Here is a 22,127-nt window from a genome sequence, read left to right on the forward strand (position 1 = left end):
GTAATCTATCGAATAAAAACGGGTGGATAAAATAGAGAGCGATTACTAGGCTGCTATATGATAAGAATTTCCCACTAGATTAAAAGGTAAATTTTACCGAGTGGCCATTAGGCATGCATTGTTGTATAGGATAGAATGTTGGCTGGTAAAAAAGTTCGTTGAACGAAAAATGAATGTAGCGGAGATGAGAATGTTGAGTTGGATGTTTGGGCACACAAGGATAAATATAATTAGGAACTAGAAGTTGAGAGAGAGGCAAGGGGTCGCCCTTTTGTGAGCAAAGTTGCATAAAAACAGGTCAAGTTGGATTTGACATATGAAGAGGAAGAGCAGAGATGCACCAAAGAGAATGGTGGAAAGCCTTAGTAGTGGAGGGCAAGAGAAGTTGAGGTAGACCCAAGAGAACGTGGAATAAACAAATAAAAATTGACTTGTAGGTGTTGCACCTTTCTGAGGACCCGACTAGGGATAAAAATAGTTGGAGACATCATATTTGTGTTTTAGATTATTGATAGTTCTCGTCTCCTTTTGTAACATTCGAAAATTTTAAAAATAAATAAAATCATTTTCAGCTTTAAACTAATTAGAAATTACCGTGAATCAAGTGGGTTAAGTGATAATAATAATAATAATAATAATAATAATGATGATATATATATATATATATATATATATATATATATATATATATATATATATATATATATATATATATATATTAAGAAAAAAAAAACTAACTAAAATTAATACCCAAATCATAAACTTTTTTTCCACAATTCCCATTTCCTTTCCCGTCTCCTTCTCCTAAACCGACATTCCCTTTCCCCATTTCCCTTCCTTCTCCTTCCTTCTCATTCCGTCACTATTCATCATAATTTTCAAACCCTTCTTTGCATCCTCAAGACCTTCGAAACCCATGCTCTTATCCCGCCGTCCCTTGTCTTTGATTTTCGAAGAAATTGGGTTCTTCTTCCTCTGAATTTCGAAAGGCTGTGTGAAATCAAAGTAGCATCGAAATCCTTTCCCCTTGTCTCTGATTTCTGCCGAGTTAGGGGAGAAGCAGTGAGCTTCAATCTCCTGATTAAACATCCAATTCAAACCGTGAATCAAGCATTAAGTCCGTTTTCCTCCTTGTTTCTGGTAGCTGAACAGAAGGTAGTTGTCTTAAGCCCTTCTCTGTTTTCTTGATGGGTATACTCTGATTCATGTACTTTTAATTGAATAATTTATTAATCATGTGTTAAACGCTAAATTTTATTGAATCGTGAATTTATATAAACTAATTGGATGAGCTATGTTGATTGGGATTATTAGTTGGATATGAGATATTGGATAATTATTGTTAGGAAGTAGGAATTTATGGCTAATGATGATGATGATGTCCTGATTTTGGTTAGGTTAATGAATTTCTCAGGTAAATGCTAGTTGTTCAAGGTGGTTTTGACGATGATGATGACAAGTAATTGAGTAAAGTGATGCTCTTAGATGATATATTAGATGTTTGTTGATTTGAGAACTTGTTATGGGTATTATGTTGATTGATAGATTTAGGTGAAGTTGAGATTAATCATTTTGATTGTGGATACTCGTCAAGAGCTAATTGTTAGATGATTGAATATTTTAGATGGATTATTAATTCTTTATGAGCAATAGCAATTGTGGCTAGAATGTTTACTTCCAGTTTAATAAGATGTAAATAGTGAATTAAAGATCAAAGTTTTACTGTTATATGATGATTAGAAATGCTAAAACAAGAGTTATGGGTAAAGTATATAATTTGATATTCTTGAAGGTATTATGTGATTCTTTAAGGATTTTCAATGTTAAGTTTGAATGAATATATTGGTGTTTAATTGGAAAATTGATGGAAAATGTATTATTAGTAAGTTATATGATGATAAGTATGATTTGATGGATCTTGAGATGATTAGTTTGGATTGAAGAAATGTTGGGATTATGTAATTGTTTGAAGGATAGTTGTAAAGATTAATTGTAAATAATTTAATATTCTCTGATGAGGTATTAGATTCTTGTGGACTAGTGGATTGTAGACTAGAATACTTATCTTTGTGGTTAAATGTGCATATTGGAAAATAAGGGTTGTGGATAAATAATGTTAAATATAGGTCGAGAAATATATGAATGTGATGAAATATTGGATAATCGGGGTTCTTGATTTAATTATATGATTCTTAAAAGTATTGATAATGATGAGTTAAAATGTATATCTTTTTGTAGTAGTTGGAATTACAAAGGAAACTAAGGAAGTTATAGACGTTGTTAATCTTGAAGAGAAATTGACAATTATAGGACGTGGTTATAAAATCTTGATGGAAAATCGGGAGATTAGAATAGAACATGTGAGATTTAAATGATTCGAAATATTAGAATAGCTGTTGGATCTATGCATTGTTAGGAAGAGTAGTAATGAATTAAATGAACCTAGCTGAAGCTATCGTATGCGTTGTTGTGATGCTCCAGGAGATGACGTCATCGAAGAACCCTTCTAGTTGATAGCTGGATTCGTTACTTTGAAGCGACATTGTCGGTGAGTAGTAACAGTCTCTTAAAAAGGGGTCCGGCCAGGGTACCATTTGTAAAATGTTTATTTAAAGTTTGTGAAATTTATATGAATGTGATAAATGTTTATGAATGATTATGCTGATATTGATATGGTCAATGGATTGGGCTTGCGGGCTGGTCATTGACGGAGTTGAGGAACATGGTTCCCTACTCCCTGTTTTGAAGCAAATTGTCATTGAGATATTGACTAGCTTCACCCGAGAGCGACATAGCCTTAGAGCTATGGGGCACCTCTCAAACTAGACTCCCTGTGCGCACATAGATCTAGGAAACTGATGTTGCTTTTAAACCATTGTTTTGTATTGCTGTGTTTAATTGTTTTGGATTGTTGCTTCTCACTCAGTTTAATCTGATTCCTTGTTGTTTCCATCTTTTAGCCTGATTACAGATTGGAACCGGTCGGGAACGATGGGTTAGCGGTGTTGAATAGCGTTCCAAGGATGTATATTAAGCTGAGCACGTAGGTATTTGTAGATTTGTATTATGATTTTGAATAAATGTATATTTGTTTTGGCTATGCTGATTATATCGGACTTGTAGAGAATTGTATGATTGTCTAGTGTTTTAGTTAGATATTGATTTTGGGATTTAGTTGAGTTAGTCACGTTGAAGAGCTTGTGACCCCTTTTGCTTGAGTTTTGGAAGTGTGATTTCAGTTTATTGGGAAACGAACCCAGTGATGACCATGTTTACCCAGTCAGCGGTAAGTCGGGTTGTTACACCTTTACCCTTTTCTATCTTAGTTATCTATTTGGGTTTTTAGTTTCCTTTTGTTTTTCTTTTTTATGATTCAGTTACAATTTTAATGTGGTTTATTTGTTATAGATGCCTTCCTAGGCGAGAATGCGAGATGTATACCACTCACATTTCTCTTTGTAGGGCCCATCCTTTTAGGGGATTATTTGTGTGCGTGCAGTCCTCTGCGCCCTTTCCTTGTAGGGGGTACGGGTATGGTCTGTCCGCTTCCTTCCTCTCCCGGACCCCGACCTATGCAGGATACTAGGTTGATAACTATGACTATTACTATGACTTTTATGATACAATGTGTTTAGAGTTTATAGACGAGTAAGGGGTGGGTGGGTATGAGGTGAGGATAGGGCGATATGATGTAGCCTGTGGGTATAGAGTGGCTATGTGGTGGATATGGGGTAAGTATAAGATGGACATGGCATATAGTGGGTGTGGATAATTTCGGATAAAAACCTATTTGAGTAGGCGTGGGTATGAAATTGTACGTGTCATAGGCAGTAGATAAATGGTGGGTATGATAATTTATGGAATATTTTGATAAGTAATAAAAATATTTTCTATTTCAATTTACAACTGTTCATGTTGAAATTTTGCAACTTTCTCCCACTTTTTTTTTGGGAACTTGTACTAATTTATTGGTGTAGTTGATCGATTCATTAACTGGGTGATCTTGTTTGTGTAATTCAAATAAGGGGAAATTTTTCAATAATAAACCTATTTTTGCTTGATCTGCTAAATATAAATTTAGTAATTGTTTAATTTTTAAATAAATCCACCTATTGTTTATAGCCATCTTTAAAGCTTTTTGTAATTAGACGATTAGGAATAAACAATAATTGAGTTTATTTTCAACAATTATACCGAATATGTGAATTTATTTAAAAATAATCAATAATTGTGTTTTTTTTCTACAGATCAAAAGGTTGATATGTTTTTGACAATTTATATTTAAATAATAAGTTGAAGGATATGATATTAAAAGTTTCATTATAATTTTCTCTTTCTGGTTTATTTGTTTGAGCCACAGGAATTACTGTTAAAGAAGAAGATGTCTTGTAACATATCATCTTCTGCATTTCTTATATCGTCAGACTTGTTTGGAGCTTGAAAGAATAAGCCCACCTCATTATCATGGTCTTCTTCATTTCCTCAATTCAATCTTTCTGTCAATTCCAAAACTAATTTGTCAAATTCTACACCCAAACAGGTATGATTTCCTTTTTACAAACCCATATATATAAATGTTTATTTGTTCAGATTCAATTGTCAATTTAGTTCAAATTGCACTATCCAAATTATACTGTGTTCTAGTTGTTTCTTCAGTATGAGTTGTTCATCTGAAATATTTAGAATTAGTTTCTTTTTTGGAGATATAGAATGATTGTTAATAAACCATGTGCTTGAAAAATTGATGAATTTTGAAATTTGGTGATGATAATTGTTTTACTTTGATGCATATATTTCATTACCCTCATTAGGTGTCTCCCACATAAATTAGGTTTGGGGGTTAGGGTTTGTGTTTCTATATCTGTTGTTTTAGCTGAACTATTTAGAATGATATAATATGTAGTATTAGTTTTTTATAAAAGCAAAACTAATAAGTTTTAATTACTAAAAACAATGGAAATTGTCTTGTGGTAATGAGGGAATAATTAATGGAGTTTGTTCAAGAATCTAGTAAACAAACTAAAAGTCACTTGATATTGAGACCAGTTTTTTTTCATTCTCTTTAAGCATACGTCTAAAAGGAAGATTTCCATTTTGATTCCTTTACCTTATGAATACATTGTTAGATTTTTAACCCGTCATTGTTCATATGGTCTTAATTGCTTAATTGATAAAAAAAACAAACTTAATGCTCTTGGTTGTCAAATCAAATTATTGCTTATGAAACTTTTTGTGGAATTTAAGGTATTTGGTCACGGTTCCATTGATGATATTGGGTACTCTTACAGTTTGTTGAGTCATGAAATGAGCTAACCAGTTGCTACACGACTCTAAGATATGGGTGAAAGTGTGATGAATCTATTTTCATACATTGAAATATGGATCAGGGGAAAGGAAGGGCGAGGGAAGTATAGTGATCCAGTTTCCTTTAGATGTAAATCCTACAAAAGTTGATAAGATTTGGAGTTGAATTATAGGGCTACTTCCTCTTTACCTTTGTCCTTCCTCTTCCCTTTTCTTTTCCTCCATTTTCTTTGATCACTTTAATTTGACTTGTTGCCTTTTTTTTTTGTCAAATATGAAGATGTCGAACTTCAAGGCATTTTGTTACGAGTTTATCACCCCTCACTTTGACAACCCTTAAATTTAACAGTTTCATGGGACTGATTAATATAATATTATATATGCAATAATCTCAACACTAGTTGCGCAAATAATGTTTGCTATCAAGGGCTATTATGAACAACCTCTCTGTTATTACCAATGTGAAGCAACCTCTCGGTTATTACAAGGGTAAGGTTATGTACATTTTACCCTCCAATCTTTGCCTAGGTGGGAGTCACTTAATTGTGTTGTAATCTCTATACTAATTCAATCGCCACCTCATTTTGGGTGATATAAATTCTAAAATATGAAACTGTGACTCTGGTTTTTTATTTTAGATGTTTGAAACTTGAAAGTTATCCAGGATTCTGTTGTTCAAGCAGCTTGAACTCGGAGATCTCGAGGAGAACCAAGGAAAACCGGTAGGAAATCATGGAAGCAACGGACTGATATGTTCATGAGACCTTTTCTGCTAAATGTATTCTTCTCGAAGCGATTTATTCATGCCAAAGTGATGCACCGTGGAACCAGCAAAGTGATATCTGTTGCAACCACGAATGCTAAGGATTTAAGAACTACCTTGACATCCCTTACTGATAATAATGCATGCAGAGTGGTAGGTAAGCTCATTGCTGAAAGATCAAAAGAAGCTGATGTATATGCCCTGGCCTATGAGCCTCGGAAAGATGAGCGCATTGAGGGAAAGCTTGGCATCGTCCTTGATGCCATTAGAGAAAATGGAATCATTTTTGTAGATTAATCTCACATTTTTGTGTTATGGTGAAGATTGTGTAGAGTGTAATTGTGATTTTACTATTTAGTGCTGGATTGCTTAAGCTACTTTCATGCTTACTTCAAACTCTTACAATATTCTATTTTAGAGGATATACCCATGCCTCCTTCATTTTCGAAGGATCAAAAGAACTACTCATAGTTGCACCAAAAGACGCTTTGTTTAGATTCAATTGAGATTGCAGAATGTAGGCTCGAAACTTTGGATGCTTGTATAAATTATTTCAAAAACATAGAAAGTCTGCGTTGTTTAGATTGTAGACTTTGAATCCGAGGGCAAGTAGGTCAACTCCCTTGTCCCATTGAAAAAGCTACATTCGACCTTTAAATATGGGAGCTTTTTGGGTCGAATGTAGCTTTCTCAATGGGATCGGTGACATGGTAGATCTGAATAGGAATTCAGGTTTGTTGATGGTTTCCCCCCACCTGTAAGGAGGAGCTAGGTTATAGAATAGGATTTGAGATTTACTGATATAATTACCGTTTTAATCATAAGGAGTTTCTTGAGCTTTTCATCAATGCTACTCTTCTCGAGCCACTACATTTTCTCCAATATTAAGACCCTTTGTAACATCCCGGCCCCTCGGACCGCTGGTGACTACTCATGGAGACTGTAGACTAGCTCCACGAACCAACACAAGTCTTTCCAGCGCACTTTGGCCTCACTCGTGCGCACCTGGGAAAACTTCCCAGGAGGTCACCCATCCTAAGATTACTATCCACCAAAAGCACGCTTAACTGTGTAGTTCTTAGCAAATGGGCTCCCTAGAAAAGAATATACATCTTGTTGATATGAATAGTTTATCAATCGTTTTTAAAGCTTAATTTGGGGTATTACGCTCACCCCCACTTAAGAATACAACGTCCTCGTTGGACCGTAACTTCAGGATCTTTTTCCCCACTAGGTGCACTGAACACTATCAGCCACGGTCGCAGGGTTGCTCTGATACCATTTGTAACATCCCGGCCCCTCGGACCGCTGGTGACTACTCATGGAGACTGTAGACTAGCCCCACAAACCAACACAAGTCTTTCCAGCGTACTTTGGCCTCACTCGTGCACACCCGGGAAACTTCCCAGGTGGTTACCCATCCTAAGATTGCTCCTCACCAAGCACGCTTAACTGTGAAGTTCTTACCAAATGGGCTCCCTAGAATAGAAAATGCACCTTGTTGATATGAGTAGTCTATCAATCGTTTTTCATGCTAAATTTGGGGTATTACACCCTTCCTGATAGTATGTAATTCAGCATGCAATTTGGGGCATCAACAACACTTTTTTCAAGTCCATAGAAAAAGTCTTCGCTAAATCTCAACAAAAGTAGGAAAGAAAGAAGAGTGGAGAGATGGGGTAGAAAAAAGAATAGTACCTTCAGGACCACGAGCCATCAAAGCAAAGAATATATTGTTAAGCTTCTCCATCTTTTTTGCATCTTGTGCTTGATCAGTCTTAAATTTAATGCACTGGCAGTCACATCAGCAAATACTAAGTCAGAAACTCAAACAAGGATCTATTTACTTAATACTACTGCGGGGATTTGCATCTCAAATTGATTGCAGCAAATGAATGGAAATTTTCAGGCAACTCAGATGAACGTCATTCCACACTAACAAATATTAATACACAATAGTTATTGGGTCTCAAGTCTTAACTTATCATATTCTGAGTTCTAGCACAAAGCAGCAGTACACAAACTGTGCTTAATAATTAACCCAATTATTTGAAAGTCAAGCTAAATATCAGAATCCTTGCAAAATATGGTCAGCGGAAGAGTTAGGCAAGCCTTCCGGACTTCACAAAGCAGACAATGAAATCAACAAAAAAACTTGTATAACTTGAACATCAAAATATCCTCACTGAAAAATCGTCAGAACTTACACTCATTTTAAATTACATTCCCCTTTAGATGTTCATCTCCTTTTTCTTCATTAACAGTAAATTCCAACAATACCTGCTCAACTAGTAGACATAATACCTGTGTATAACTTAAGCATCCATTTATAGTTGTGGGAATCCAAAGTTTGTTTAAGCTATCAACATTAACAGCTAACTCAATCTCCACATAACATGTCAGACAACTGACACACTTATCAGTTACCATAAGAGAAATCCACAAGTGTCTCATACTAAAGCAACCAGAGGCTAATACCAAGAGTGACACTCTAGAGAAAGAAATGCCAGAATGTTTTCCACATTCCCACAGCGAACTTATCCCAAATTACTTTCTGAATCAATCCTCCAATCAGTTAAATCAAAATAAAATCATGCCTAATCTTTGCAGTAACTATTTTAAAAGCGGCTACATCATATTCTATCAGGAAATTATGCAAAACCATCAGAACTAAGGATTCAATATGACAGCAGGCTTCTCTTCCACAGCATAATATTTCGATTTCTGTTCAACCCCTAATTGCTCCAAAACCATTCACCACATTGAAAATCCTTCGGCTATAGAAAATAAGCCAATGCCAAACTTGATAAATAAGACTGTAGATAAAATAAAAAGCCATGTCTATAAATCCTCAGCCTACTCACAGCTTGACACCAAGATCACGAGCCTTCATGGGAATAAACCTAGTGTAACCAGGATTGAGGATTGATCTGAGTCGCAGAGTTTTAGTTTTAAAAAGCGTGCCTCGATTTGCGCCTTGTACGCCTTGTACGCCTCGATTTGGCCAGGTGAGGTAAAGCCCACTACATGAGGCATGCGCCTTGGGCGCCTTGATGTGCTTCACGCCTTGTGAGCCCGGTGTACCTGCTTGTTGGGTTGTGTAATATACTTATGCTTGTTTTTTCATAAAAGAAATAAAACTTAAAACCCAAATTTACTTAAATATGAAGTTCAAAAAACCGTTGCTTATTTAAAAAAAATAAAAAACATGCGAACAAGAAAATAACTTTCGGAATTTTTCATATTCTCATCATAATAGTTTTGTGCTAAAGTGGTGTTTCCCGCAAGGATAATGAATGTTTTCAAGCTTGTTGATACTAAAATATGAATATCATATTCTTCTAAGTGTTATATATGTTGTAAAATTGATTTTTAAGCTTTAGTGAAAAAGTGAGCCTTGCCTAAAAAAAGCTCACGCCTTCGCCTTGCGCTTTGCGCCTAGGCTCTAAGGATCTTTTGCGCCACGCGCTTCTTAAAAATAAGCACGGAGTGGGGTCGGGACTCGGGAACGAAATTCACCAATTTTAAAAATCTGAAGTCAGGTCGATAAGATTTTTGGTCGAGTTTTCATAGCTGGCGAGGCGATTCAAACCAGATCAAAGTACGATTTGGGGTCGATTACTAAAAGTAAGTAAAAATAAAACATAGAAAAATAAGTTGAAAGTCCTAAAATAAGAAGGAAAAAAAATGGAAAATGAAAAGATGGAGGAAAAAAAGAAGATAATTATTATAAAAAAGGTAAAGGAAAAATTTACTCATGTGGCTGGGCTTTTCTGAATTGCTAAATACAGCCAGTTGGGCATTTAACTTTTGCTCTTCTCAAAGAAAACCTAGAAGAGTGTATGGAGCATTGTTACTCGAAACGCAATACGGTTTGGAACGTGAGGCGGGAACGAAAATACGAGATGCTATCGAAGTGACTCAAACATGTTATGACATGTGCAAGTAAAAGATAACAAAATGTAGAATAAGAAGAAGAAGAAGTGAAGAAGGTTGTGTTAGAGAAAAGATGGTGAAGAACGTTTACAATGAGTTGTTTCAACAAGGGACTCCTTACCTCAAAGGTATTTCTTACAAATATCAAGCATACTACTGTTATTTATTACAACCATATATCTGGACTAGATTGCACTACCTTACCCTCCCACAAAATCTAACCGATTCATTCCCCCTAGAATATTCCATAATATGTTACTGCAAAATAGCATGCAAGTTGTACTTAATCTGTTATGCTGACACGTCATTCCTCTTCTATAACAGATTTGGCAGTTGCTACTTGTACTTGCCTTCTTTGATAAGTAATCCAACGTTTCTCCCTACTGAAGGGCATAGCAGAACGATGGGTATTTTTTGGATTTATAATTTACACTAAATAATTATCTAAATATAGATACTGGTAAATAATAGATACAAGTACAACACTAAAAAAATCCAACAGTAGAACAGTAAGGAAGAAAAGAAGAAAAAAAGTAAAAGTAAATAAAGTAAAGTTATAAAAAGTAAAAGTAAAGAAAGAGTAAGTCAGAAAATTATGGAGAAAGAAGCGGATGTAGAGATGGGCATGAGTCGGATCTAGATCATGTCCAACTAGAACCAGATCCATACCCTATTTTTTAATGGACCTAGACCGTGACCCAGATCCATAGGGTCTGAAAAATTTAGACCCAAACCCATCTAGATTTGGTCCAAAACAAATTTTACAATTTTCGTCCATTCGTATAAAATTATTTATTCATTTTAAACTAACAAGGAACTTCGTTCTTATATTTTGTACTAATTGTGCGACTAATTATATGAAGTATTCTAAAATTCAAAATCTGAAACAAAATATTTGTTAAGTCTTTTGATTTTTAAAGTATAAATAGATACAACAACCACATTTCAAATTACATAAACCAACAAAGTTTAAGCAATTAGGGTCAATTATCGAGAGTAATTGGGAGATCAATGGAGATGTAATCTATCGAATAAAAACGGGTGGATAAAATAGAGAGCGATTACTAGGATGCTATATGTTAAGAATTTCCAACTAGATTAAAAGGTTGATATATTTTTGACAATTCATATTTAAATAATAAGTTGAAGGATATGATATTAAAAGTTTCTTTATAATTTTCTCTTTCTGGTTTATTTGTTTGAGCCACAGGAATTACTGTTAAAGAAGAAGATGGCTTGTAGCATATCATCTTCTGCATTTCTTATATCGTCAGACTTGTTTGGAGCTCGAAAGAATAAGCCCACCTCATTATCATGTTCTTCATTTCGTCAATTCAATCTTTCTCTCAATTTTAAAACTAATTTGTCAAATTCTACACCCAAACAGGTATGATTTCCTTTTTATAAACCCATATATATATATATATATATATATATATATATATATATATATATATATATATATATATATATATATATGTTTTTTTATTCAGATTCAATTGTCAATTTAGTTCAAATTGCACTATCCAAATTATACTGTGTTCTAGTTGTTTCTTCAGTATGAGTTGTTCATCTGAAATATTTAGAATGAGTTTCTTTTTTGGAGATATAGAATGATTGTTAATAAACCATGTGCTTGAAAAGTTGATGAATTTTTAAATTTGGTGATGATAATTGTTTTACTTTGATGCATATATTTCATTACCCTCATTAGGTGTCTCCCACATAAATTAGGTTTGGGGGTTAGGGTTTGTGTTTCTACATCTGTTGTTTTAGCTGAACTATTTAGAATGATATTATATGTAGTATTAGTTTTTTATAAAAGCAAAACTAATAAGTTTTAATTACTAAAAAAAATGGAAATTGTCTTGTGGTAATGAGGGAATAATTAATGGAGTTTGTTCAAGAATCTGGTAAACAAACTAAAAGTCACTTGATAATGAGACCAGTTTTTTTTCATTCTCTTTAAGCATACGTCTAAAAGGAAGATTGCCATTTTGATTCCCTTACCTTATGAATACATTGTTACATTTTTAACCCGTCATTGTTCATATGGTCTCAATTGCTTAATTGATAAAAAAAACTAACTTAATGCTCTTGGTTGTCAAATCAAATTCTTGCTTATGAAACTTTTTGTGGAATTTAAGGTATTTGGTCACGGTTCCATTGATGATATTGGGTACTCTTACAGTTTGTTGAGTCATGAAATGAGCTAACCAGTTGCTACACGACTCTAAGATAAGGGTGAAAGTGTGATGACTCTATTTTCATACATTGAAATATGGATCAGGGGAAAGGAAGGGCGAGGGAAGTATAGTGATCCAGTTTCCTTTAGATGTAAATCCTACAGAAGTTGATAAGATTTGGAGTTGAATTATAGAGCTACTTCCTCTTTACCTTTGTCCTTCCTCTTCTCTTTTCTTTTCCTCCATTTTCTTTGATCACTTTAATTTGACTTGTTGCCTTTTTTTTTCAAATATGAAGATGTCGAACTTCAAGGCATTTTGTTACGAGTTTATCACCCCTCACTTTGACAACCCTTAAATTTAACAGTTTCATGGGACTGATTAATATAATATTATATATGCAATAATCTCAACACTAGTTGCGCAAATAATGTTTGCTATCAAGGGCTAATGTGAACAACCTCTCTGTTATTACCAATGTGAAGCAACCTCTCGGTTATTACAAGGGTAAGGTTATGTATATTTTACCCTCCAATCTTTGCCTAGGTGGGAGTCACTTAATTGTGTTGTAAATCTCTATACTAATTCAATCGCCACCTCATTTTGGGTGATATAAATTCTAAAATATGAAACTGTGACTCTGGTTTTTTATTTTTGATGTTTGAAACTTGAAAGTTATCCAGGATTTTGTTGTTCAAGCAGCTTGGACTCGGTTATCTCGAGGAGAACCAAGGAAAACCGGTAGGAAATCATGGAAGCAACGGACTGATATGTTCATGAGACCTTTTCTGCTAAATGTATTCTTCTCGAAGCGATTTATTCATGCCAAAGTGATGCACCGTGGAACCAGCAAAGTGATATCTGTTGCAACCACGAATGCTAAGGATTTAAGAACTACCTTGACATCCCTTACTGATAATAATGCATGCAGAGTGGTAGGTAAGCTCATTGCTGAGAGATCAAAAGAAGCTGATGTATATGCCCTGGCCTATGAGCCTCGGAAAGATGAGCGCATTGAGGGAAAGCTTGGCATCGTCCTTGATGCCATTAGAGAAAATGGAATCATATTTGTAGATTAATCTCATATTTTTGTGTTATGGTGAAGATTGTGTAGAGTGAAATTGTGATTTTACTATTTAGTGCTGGATTGCTTAAGCTACTTTCATGCTTAGTTCAAACTCTTACAATATTCCATTTTAGAGGATATACCCATGCCTCCTTCATTTTCGAAAAATCAAAAGAACTACTCATGGTTGCACCAAAAGTCGCTTTGTTTAGATTCAATTAAGATTGCAGAATGTAGGCTCGAAACTTTGGATGCTTGTATAAATTATTTCAAAAACATAGAAAGTCTGCGTTGTTTATATTGTAGAAACTTTGAATCCGAGGGCAAGTAGGTCAACTTCTTTGTCCCATTGAAAAAACTACATTCGACCTTTAAATATGGGAGCTTTTTGGGTCGAATGTAGCTTTCTCAATGGGATCGGTGACATGGTAGATCAAAATAGGATTCAGGTTTGTTGATGGTTTCCCCCACCTGTAAGGAGGAGCTAGGTTATAGAATAGGATTTGAGATTTACTGATATAATTACCGTTTTAATCATAAGGAGTTTCTTGAGCTTTTCATCAATCCTACTCTTCTCGAACCACTACATTTTCTCCAATATTAAGACCCTTTGTAACATCCCGGCCCCTCGGACACCTGGTGACTACTCATGGAGACTGTAGACTAGCCCCACGAACCGACACAAGTCTTTCCAGCGCACTTTGGCCTCACTCGTGCGCACCTGGGAAAACTTCCCAGGAGGTCACCCATCCTAAGATTGCTCCCCACCAAGCACGCTTAATTGTGCAGTTTCTAGCAAATGGGCTCCCTAGAAAAGAAGATGCACCTTGCTGATATGAGTAGTCTATCAATCGTTTTTCAAGCTAAATTTGGGGTATTACACTCACCCCCACTTAAGAATACAACGTCCTCGTTGGACCGTAACTTCAGGATCTTTTCCCCCACTAGGTGCACTGAACACTATCAGCCACGGTCGCAGGGTTGCTCTGATACCATTTGTAACATCATGGCCCCTCGGACCGCTGGTGACTACTCATGGAGACTGTAGACTAGCCCCACAAACCAACACAAGTCTTTCCAGCGCACTTTGGCCTCACTCGTGCGCACCCGGGAAAACTTCCCAGGAGTTCACCCATCCTAAGATTTCTCTTCACCAAGCACGCTTAACTATGGAGTTCTTAGCAAATGGGCTCACTAGAAAAGAAGATGCACCTTGTTCATATGAGTATTCTATCAATCGTTTATCAAGCTAAATTTGGGGTATTACACCCTTCCTGATAGTATGTAACTCAGCATGCAACTTGTGATGTATTCTAACCCTTCTAAATTCACTGTAAGTCCATGAAGAGGAAGAGCCATAATAGGCCTTTGGGGACTTGAAGGACAGAGAGAGAAAAATGAAGAGCATCTCAACTAGGAGAGAGAAACGGAAGCCATGGACGTAAAACTCAGAAAAGAGAGCAAAATGAAGAGTAACTTGGTAGATAAGCATGATTGAAGTACAGTATTCCAGGACAAGAAAAGTAGCTACAGAATGCCAGAAATTACTACGATCCCTCAGCCATTGATTCAAATAATATTAACAATTTCATATCATAAAAGATATCTGAAAAGCAAAGGAAAAAAATCTCAATTGTAGTCCAAAATCAATTACACATGCGATGAGCTCCAACAGAAAACCTTGATCAACTACATTTCTTAGTACCTAACCGAAGATTTTAGCTACAAATCATTGCTTTCTTCCTCTTCCTTTGTTTGACGGCTGTGCCTCCAATTGTTCTTTCCCTGTGACTTCTGCTATATCCACTACAGAATACACAAGACAAGGAACTATATATCAGCGAAACAAAGGCAACAACACTATTTTCAAGTCCATAGAAAAAGTCTTCGCTAAATCTCAACAAAAGTAGGAAAGAAAGAAGAGTGGAGATATGGGGTAGAAAAAAGAATGGTACCTTCAGGACCACGAGCCATCAAAGCAAAGAATATATTGTTGAGCTTCTCCATCTTCTTTGCATCTTGTGCTTGATCAGTCTTAAATTTAAGGCACCGGCAGTCACATCAGCAAATACTAAGTCAGAAACTCGAACAAGGATCTATTTACTTAATACTACTGCGGGGATTTGCATCTCAAATTGATTGCAGCAATAAATGGAAATTTTCAGGCAACTCAGATGAACGTCATTTCACACTAACAAATATTAATACACAATAGTTATTGGGTCTCAAGTCTTAACTTATCATATTCTGAGTTCTAGCACAAAGCAGCAGTACAAAAACTGTGCTTAATAATTAACCCAATTATTTGAAAGTCAAGCTAAATATCAGAACCCTTGCAAAATATGGTCAGCTGAAGAGTTAGGCAAGCCTTCAGGACTTCACAAAGCAGACAATGAAATCAACAAAAAAACTTGTGTAACTTGAACATCAAAATATCCTCACTGACAAATCGTCAGAACTCACACTCATTTTAAATTACATTCTCCTTTAGATGTTCTTCCGCTTTTTCTTCATTAACAGTAAATTCCAACAATACCTGCTCAACTGGTAGACATAATACCTGTGTATAACTTAAGTATCCATTTATAGTTGTGGGAATCCAAAGTTTGTTTAAGCTATCAACATTAACAGCTAACTCAATCTCCACATAACATGTCAGACAACTGACACACTTATCGGTTGCCATAAGAGAAATCCACAAGTGTCTCATACTAAAGCAACCAGAGGCTAATACCAAGAGTGACACTCTAAAGAAAGAAATGCCAGAATGTTTTCCACATTCCCACAGCGAACTTATCCCAAATTACTTTCTGAATCAATCCTCCAATCAGTTAAATCAAAATAAAATCATGCCTAATCTTTGCAGTAACTATTTTAAAAGCGGCTACATCATATTCTATCAGGAAATTATGCAAAACCATCAGAACTAAGGATTCAATATGACAGCAGGCTTCTCTTCCACAGCATAATATTTCGATTTCTGTTCAACCCCTAATTGCTCCAAAACCATTCACCACATTGAAAATCCTTCGGCTATAGAAAATAAGCCAATGCCAAACTTGATAAATAAGACTGTAGATAAAATAAAAAGCCATGTCTATAAATCCTCAGCCTACTCACAGCTTGACACCAAGATCACGAGCCTTCATGGGAATAAACCTAGTGTAACCAGGATTGAGGATTGATCTGAGTCGCAGAGTTTTAGTTTTAAAAAGCGTGCCTCGATTTGCGCCTTGTACGCCTTGTACGCCTCGATTTGGCCAGGTGAGGTAAATCCCACTACATGAGGCATGCGCCTTGGGCGCCTTGATGTGCTTCACGCCTTGTGAGCCCGGTGTACCTGCTTGTTGGGTTGTGTAATATACTTATGCTTGTCTTTTCATAAAAGAAATAAAACTTAAAACCCAAATTTACTTAAATATGAAGTTCAAAAAACCGTTGCTTATTTAAAAAAAATAAAAAACATGCGAACAAGAAAATAACTTTCGGAATTTTTCATATTCTCATCATAATAGTTTTGTGCTAAAGTGGTGTTTCCCGCAAGGATAATGAATGTTTTCAAGCTTGTTGATACTAAAATATGAATATCATATTCTTCTAAGTGTTATATATGTTGTAAAATTGATTTTTAAGCTTTAGTGAAAAAGTGAGCCTCGCCTAAAAAAAGCTCACGCCTTCGCCTTGCGCTTTGCGCCTAGGCTCTAAGGATCTTTTGCGCCACGCGCTTCTTAAAAATAAGCACGGAGTGGGGTCGGGACTCGGGAACGAAATTCACCAATTTTAAAAATCTGAAGTCAGGTCGATAAGATTTTTGGTCGAGTTTTCATAGCTGGCGAGGCGATTCAAACCAGATCAAAGTACGATTTGGGGTCGATTACTAAAAGTAAGTAAAAATAAAACATAGAAAAATAAGTTGAAAGTCCTAAAATAAGAAGGAAAAAAAATGGAAAATGAAAAGATGGAGGAAAAAAAGAAGATAATTATTATAAAAAAGGTAAAGGAAAAATTTACTCATGTGGCTGGGCTTTTCTGAATTGCTAAATACAGCCAGTTGGGCATTTAACTTTTGCTCTTCTCAAAGAAAACCTAGAAGAGTGTATGGAGCATTGTTACTCGAAACGCAATACGGTTTGGAACGTGAGGCGGGAACGAAAATACGAGATGCTATCGAAGTGACTCAAACATGTTATGACATGTGCAAGTAAAAGATAACAAAATGTAGAAGAAGAAGAAGAAGAAGTGAAGAAGGTTGTGTTAGAGAAAAGATGGTGAAGAACGTTTACAATGAGTTGTTTCAACAAGGGACTCCTTACCTCAAAGGTATTTCTTACAAATATCAAGCATACTACTGTTATTTATTACAACCATATATCTGGACTAGATTGCACTACCTTACCCTCCCACAAAATCTAACCGATTCATTCCCCCTAGAATATTCCATAATATGTTACTGCAAAATAGCATGCAAGTTGTACTTAGTCTGTTATGCTGACACGTCATTCCTCTTCTATAACAGATTTGGCAGTTGCTACTTGTACTTGCCTTCTTTGATAAGTAATCCAACGTTTCTCCCTACTGAAGGGCATAGCAGAACGATGGGTATTTTTTGGATTTATAATTTACACTAAATAATTATCTAAATATAGATACTGGTAAATAATAGATACAAGTACAACACTAAAAATATCCAACAGTAGAACAGTAAGGAAGAAAAGAAGAAAAAAAGTAAAAGTAAATAAAGTAAAGTTATAAAAAGTAAAAGTAAAGAAAGAGTAAGTCAGAAAATTATGGAGAAAGAAGCGGATGTAGGGATGGGCATGAGTCGGATCTAGATCATGTCCAACTAGAACCAGATCCATACCCTATTTTTTAATGGACCTAGACCGTGACCCAGATCCATAGGGTCTGAAAAATTTAGACCCAGACCCATCTAGATTTGGTCCAAAACAAATTTTACAATTTTCGTCCATTCGTATAAAATTATTTATTCATTTTAAACTAACAAGGAACTTCGTTCTTATATTTTGTACTAATTGTGCGACTAATTATATGAAGTATTCTAAAATTCAAAATCTGAAACAAAATATTTGTTAAGTCTTTTGATTTTTAAAGTATAAATAGATACAACAACCACATTTCAAATTACATAAACCAACAAAGTTTAAGCAATTAGGGTCAATTATCGAGAGTAATTGGGAGATCAATGGAGATGTAATCTATCGAATAAAAACGGGTGGATAAAATAGAGAGCGATTACTAGGATGCTATATGTTAAGAATTTCCAACTAGATTAAAAGGTTGATATATTTTTGACAATTCATATTTAAATAATAGGTTGAAGGATATGATATTAAAAGTTTCTTTATAATTTTCTCTTTCTGGTTTATTTGTTTGAGCCACAGGAATTACTGTTAAAGAAGAAGATGGCTTGTAGCATATCATCTTCTGCATTTCTTATATCGTCAGACTTGTTTGGAGCTCGAAAGAATAAGCCCACCTCATTATCATGTTCTTCATTTCGTCAATTCAATCTTTCTCTCAATTTTAAAACTAATTTGTCAAATTCTACACCCAAACAGGTATGATTTCCTTTTTATAAACCCATATATATATATATATATATATATATATATATATATATATATATATATATATATATATATATATATATATATATATATATATATATATATATATATATATATATATATATATATATATATATATATATATATATATATATGTTTTTTTATTCAGATTCAATTGTCAATTTAGTTCAAATTGCACTATCCAAATTATACTGTGTTCTAGTTGTTTCTTCAGTATGAGTTGTTCATCTGAAATATTTAGAATGAGTTTCTTTTTTGGAGATATAGAATGATTGTTAATAAACCATGTGCTTGAAAAGTTGATGAATTTTTAAATTTGGTGATGATAATTGTTTTACTTTGATGCATATATTTCATTACCCTCATTAGGTGTCTCCCACATAAATTAGGTTTGGGGGTTAGGGTTTGTGTTTCTACATCTGTTGTTTTAGCTGAACTATTTAGAATGATATTATATGTTGTATTAGTTTTTTATAAAAGCAAAACTAATAAGTTTTAATTACTAAAAAAAATGGAAATTGTCTTGTGGTAATAAGGGAATAATTAATGGAGTTTGTTCAAGAATCTGGTAAACAAACTAAAAGTCACTTGATAATGAGACCAGTTTTTTTTCATTCTCTTTAAGCATACGTCTAAAAGGAAGATTGCCATTTTGATTCCCTTACCTTATGAATACATTGTTACATTTTTAACCCGTCATTGTTCATATGGTCTCAATTGCTTAATTGATAAAAAAAACTAACTTAATGCTCTTGGTTGTCAAATCAAATTCTTGCTTATGAAACTTTTTGTGGAATTTAAGGTATTTGGTCACGGTTCCATTGATGATATTGGGTACTCTTACAGTTTGTTGAGTCATGAAATGAGCTAACCAGTTGCTACACGACTCTAAGATAAGGGTGAAAGTGTGATGACTCTATTTTCATACATTGAAATATGGATCAGGGGAAAGGAAGGGCGAGGGAAGTATAGTGATCCAGTTTCCTTTAGATGTAAATCCTACAGAAGTTGATAAGATTTGGAGTTGAATTATAGAGCTACTTCCTCTTTACCTTTGTCCTTCCTCTTCTCTTTTCTTTTCCTCCATTTTCTTTGATCACTTTAATTTGACTTGTTGCCTTTTTTTTTCAAATATGAAGATGTCGAACTTCAAGGCATTTTGTTACGAGTTTATCACCCCTCACTTTGACAACCCTTAAATTTAACAGTTTCATGGGACTGATTAATATAATATTATATATGCAATAATCTCAACACTAGTTGCGCAAATAATGTTTGCTATCAAGGGCTAATGTGAACAACCTCTCTGTTATTACCAATGTGAAGCAACCTCTCGGTTATTACAAGGGTAAGGTTATGTATATTTTACCCTCCAATCTTTGCCTAGGTGGGAGTCACTTAATTGTGTTGTAAATCTCTATACTAATTCAATCGCCACCTCATTTTGGGTGATATAAATTCTAAAATATGAAACTGTGACTCTGGTTTTTTATTTTTGATGTTTGAAACTTGAAAGTTATCCAGGATTTTGTTGTTCAAGCAGCTTGGACTCGGTTATCTCGAGGAGAACCAAGGAAAACCGGTAGGAAATCATGGAAGCAACGGACTGATATGTTCATGAGACCTTTTCTGCTAAATGTATTCTTCTCGAAGCGATTTATTCATGCCAAAGTGATGCACCGTGGAACCAGCAAAGTGATATCTGTTGCAACCACGAATGCTAAGGATTTAAGAACTACCTTGACATCCCTTACTGATAATAATGCATGCAGAGTGGTAGGTAAGCTCATTGCTGAGAGATCAAAAGAAGCTGATGTATATGCCCTGGCCTATGAGCCTCGGAAAGATGAGCGCATTGAGGGAAAGCTTGGCATCGTCCTTGATGCCATTAGAGAAAATGGAATCATATTTGTAGATTAATCTCATATTTTTGTGTTATGGTGAAGATTGTGTAGAGTGAAATTGTGATTTTACTATTTAGTGCTGGATTGCTTAAGCTACTTTCATGCTTAGTTCAAACTCTTACAATATTCCATTTTAGAGGATATACCCATGCCTCCTTCATTTTCGAAAAATCAAAAGAACTACTCATGGTTGCACCAAAAGTCGCTTTGTTTAGATTCAATTAAGATTGCAGAATGTAGGCTCGAAACTTTGGATGCTTGTATAAATTATTTCAAAAACATAGAAAGTCTGCGTTGTTTATATTGTAGAAACTTTGAATCCGAGGGCAAGTAGGTCAACTTCTTTGTCCCATTGAAAAAGCTACATTCGACCTTTAAATATGGGAGCTTTTTGGGTCGAATGTAGCTTTCTCAATGGGATCGGTGACATGGTAGATCAAAATAGGATTCAGGTTTGTTGATGGTTTCCCCCACCTGTAAGGAGGAGCTAGGTTATAGAATAGGATTTGAGATTTACTGATATAATTAACGTTTTAATCATAAGGAGTTTCTTGAGCTTTTCATCAATCCTACTCTTCTCGAACCACTACATTTTCTCCAATATTAAGACCCTTTGTAACATCCCGGCCCCTCGGACACCTGGTGACTACTCATGGAGACTGTAGACTAGCCCCACGAACCGACACAAGTCTTTCCAGCGCACTTTGGCCTCACTCGTGCGCACCTGGGAAAACTTCCCAGGAGGTCACCCATCCTAAGATTGCTCCCCACCAAGCACGCTTAATTGTGCAGTTTCTAGCAAATGGGCTCCCTAGAAAAGAAGATGCACCTTGCTGATATGAGTAGTCTATCAATCGTTTTTCAAGCTAAATTTGGGGTATTACACTCACCCCCACTTAAGAATACAACGTCCTCGTTGGACCGTAACTTCAGGATCTTTTCCCCCACTAGGTGCACTGAACACTATCAGCCACGGTCGCAGGGTTGCTCTGATACCATTTGTAACATCATGGCCCCTCGGACCGCTGGTGACTACTCATGGAGACTGTAGACTAGCCCCACAAACCAACACAAGTCTTTCCAGCGCACTTTGGCCTCACTCGTGCGCACCCGGGAAAACTTCCCAGGAGTTCACCCATCCTAAGATTTCTCTTCACCAAGCACGCTTAACTATGAAGTTCTTAGCAAATGGGCTCACTAGAAAAGAAGATGCACCTTGTTCATATGAGTAGTCTATCAATCGTTTATCAAGCTAAATTTGGGGTATTACACCCTTCCTGATAGTATGTAACTCAGCATGCAACTTGTGATGTATTCTAACCCTTCTAAATTCACTGTAAGTCCATGAAGAGGAAGAGC

The 22,127-nt window shown here is 35.3% G+C and overlaps 1 protein-coding gene across 12 annotated transcripts; it reads left to right on the forward strand.

Moving 5' to 3' along the window:
* The first annotated feature begins 749 nt into the window (after positions 1–749).
* On the forward strand, positions 750–21,054 carry LOC130799029 (uncharacterized). 12 transcript variants are annotated; one of them, XM_057662143.1, is made up of 7 exons: positions 756–1,155; positions 2,482–2,548; positions 2,961–3,047; positions 4,361–4,540; positions 11,214–11,390; positions 18,658–18,834; positions 20,389–21,054. In XM_057662143.1, the coding sequence occupies exons 5-7, from the start codon at positions 11,235–11,237 to the stop codon at positions 20,782–20,784; spliced, it is 729 nt and encodes a 242-aa protein (XP_057518126.1). In that variant the 5' UTR covers positions 756–1,155; positions 2,482–2,548; positions 2,961–3,047; positions 4,361–4,540; positions 11,214–11,234; the 3' UTR covers positions 20,785–21,054. The 12 variants fall into 12 exon arrangements, 7 of the variants coding, with proteins under 7 accessions (XP_057518126.1, XP_057518129.1, XP_057518125.1 ...); XM_057662146.1 differs by having other exon boundaries at positions 4,425–4,540; XM_057662142.1 differs by having other exon boundaries at positions 2,961–3,043.
* Positions 21,055–22,127: the final 1,073 nt, after the last annotated feature.

Source organism: Amaranthus tricolor, chromosome 13, assembly GCF_026212465.1.
Source record: "Amaranthus tricolor cultivar Red isolate AtriRed21 chromosome 13, ASM2621246v1, whole genome shotgun sequence".
Classification (NCBI taxonomy): Eukaryota; Viridiplantae; Streptophyta; class Magnoliopsida; order Caryophyllales; family Amaranthaceae; genus Amaranthus; species Amaranthus tricolor.

Bases quoted from the DNA above. Each gene is read 5' to 3' on its own strand.
- LOC130799029 (XM_057662143.1), top strand. From the start codon at position 11,235: ATGGCTTGTAGCATATCATCTTCTGCATTTCTTATATCGTCAGACTTG. The intron at 11,391-18,657 runs GTATGATTTCCT...TTTGAGCCACAG, and splicing joins CAAATTCTACACCCAAACAG to GAATTACTGTTAAAGAAGAA. The intron at 18,835-20,388 runs GTATGATTTCCT...AAAGTTATCCAG, and splicing joins CAAATTCTACACCCAAACAG to GATTTTGTTGTTCAAGCAGC.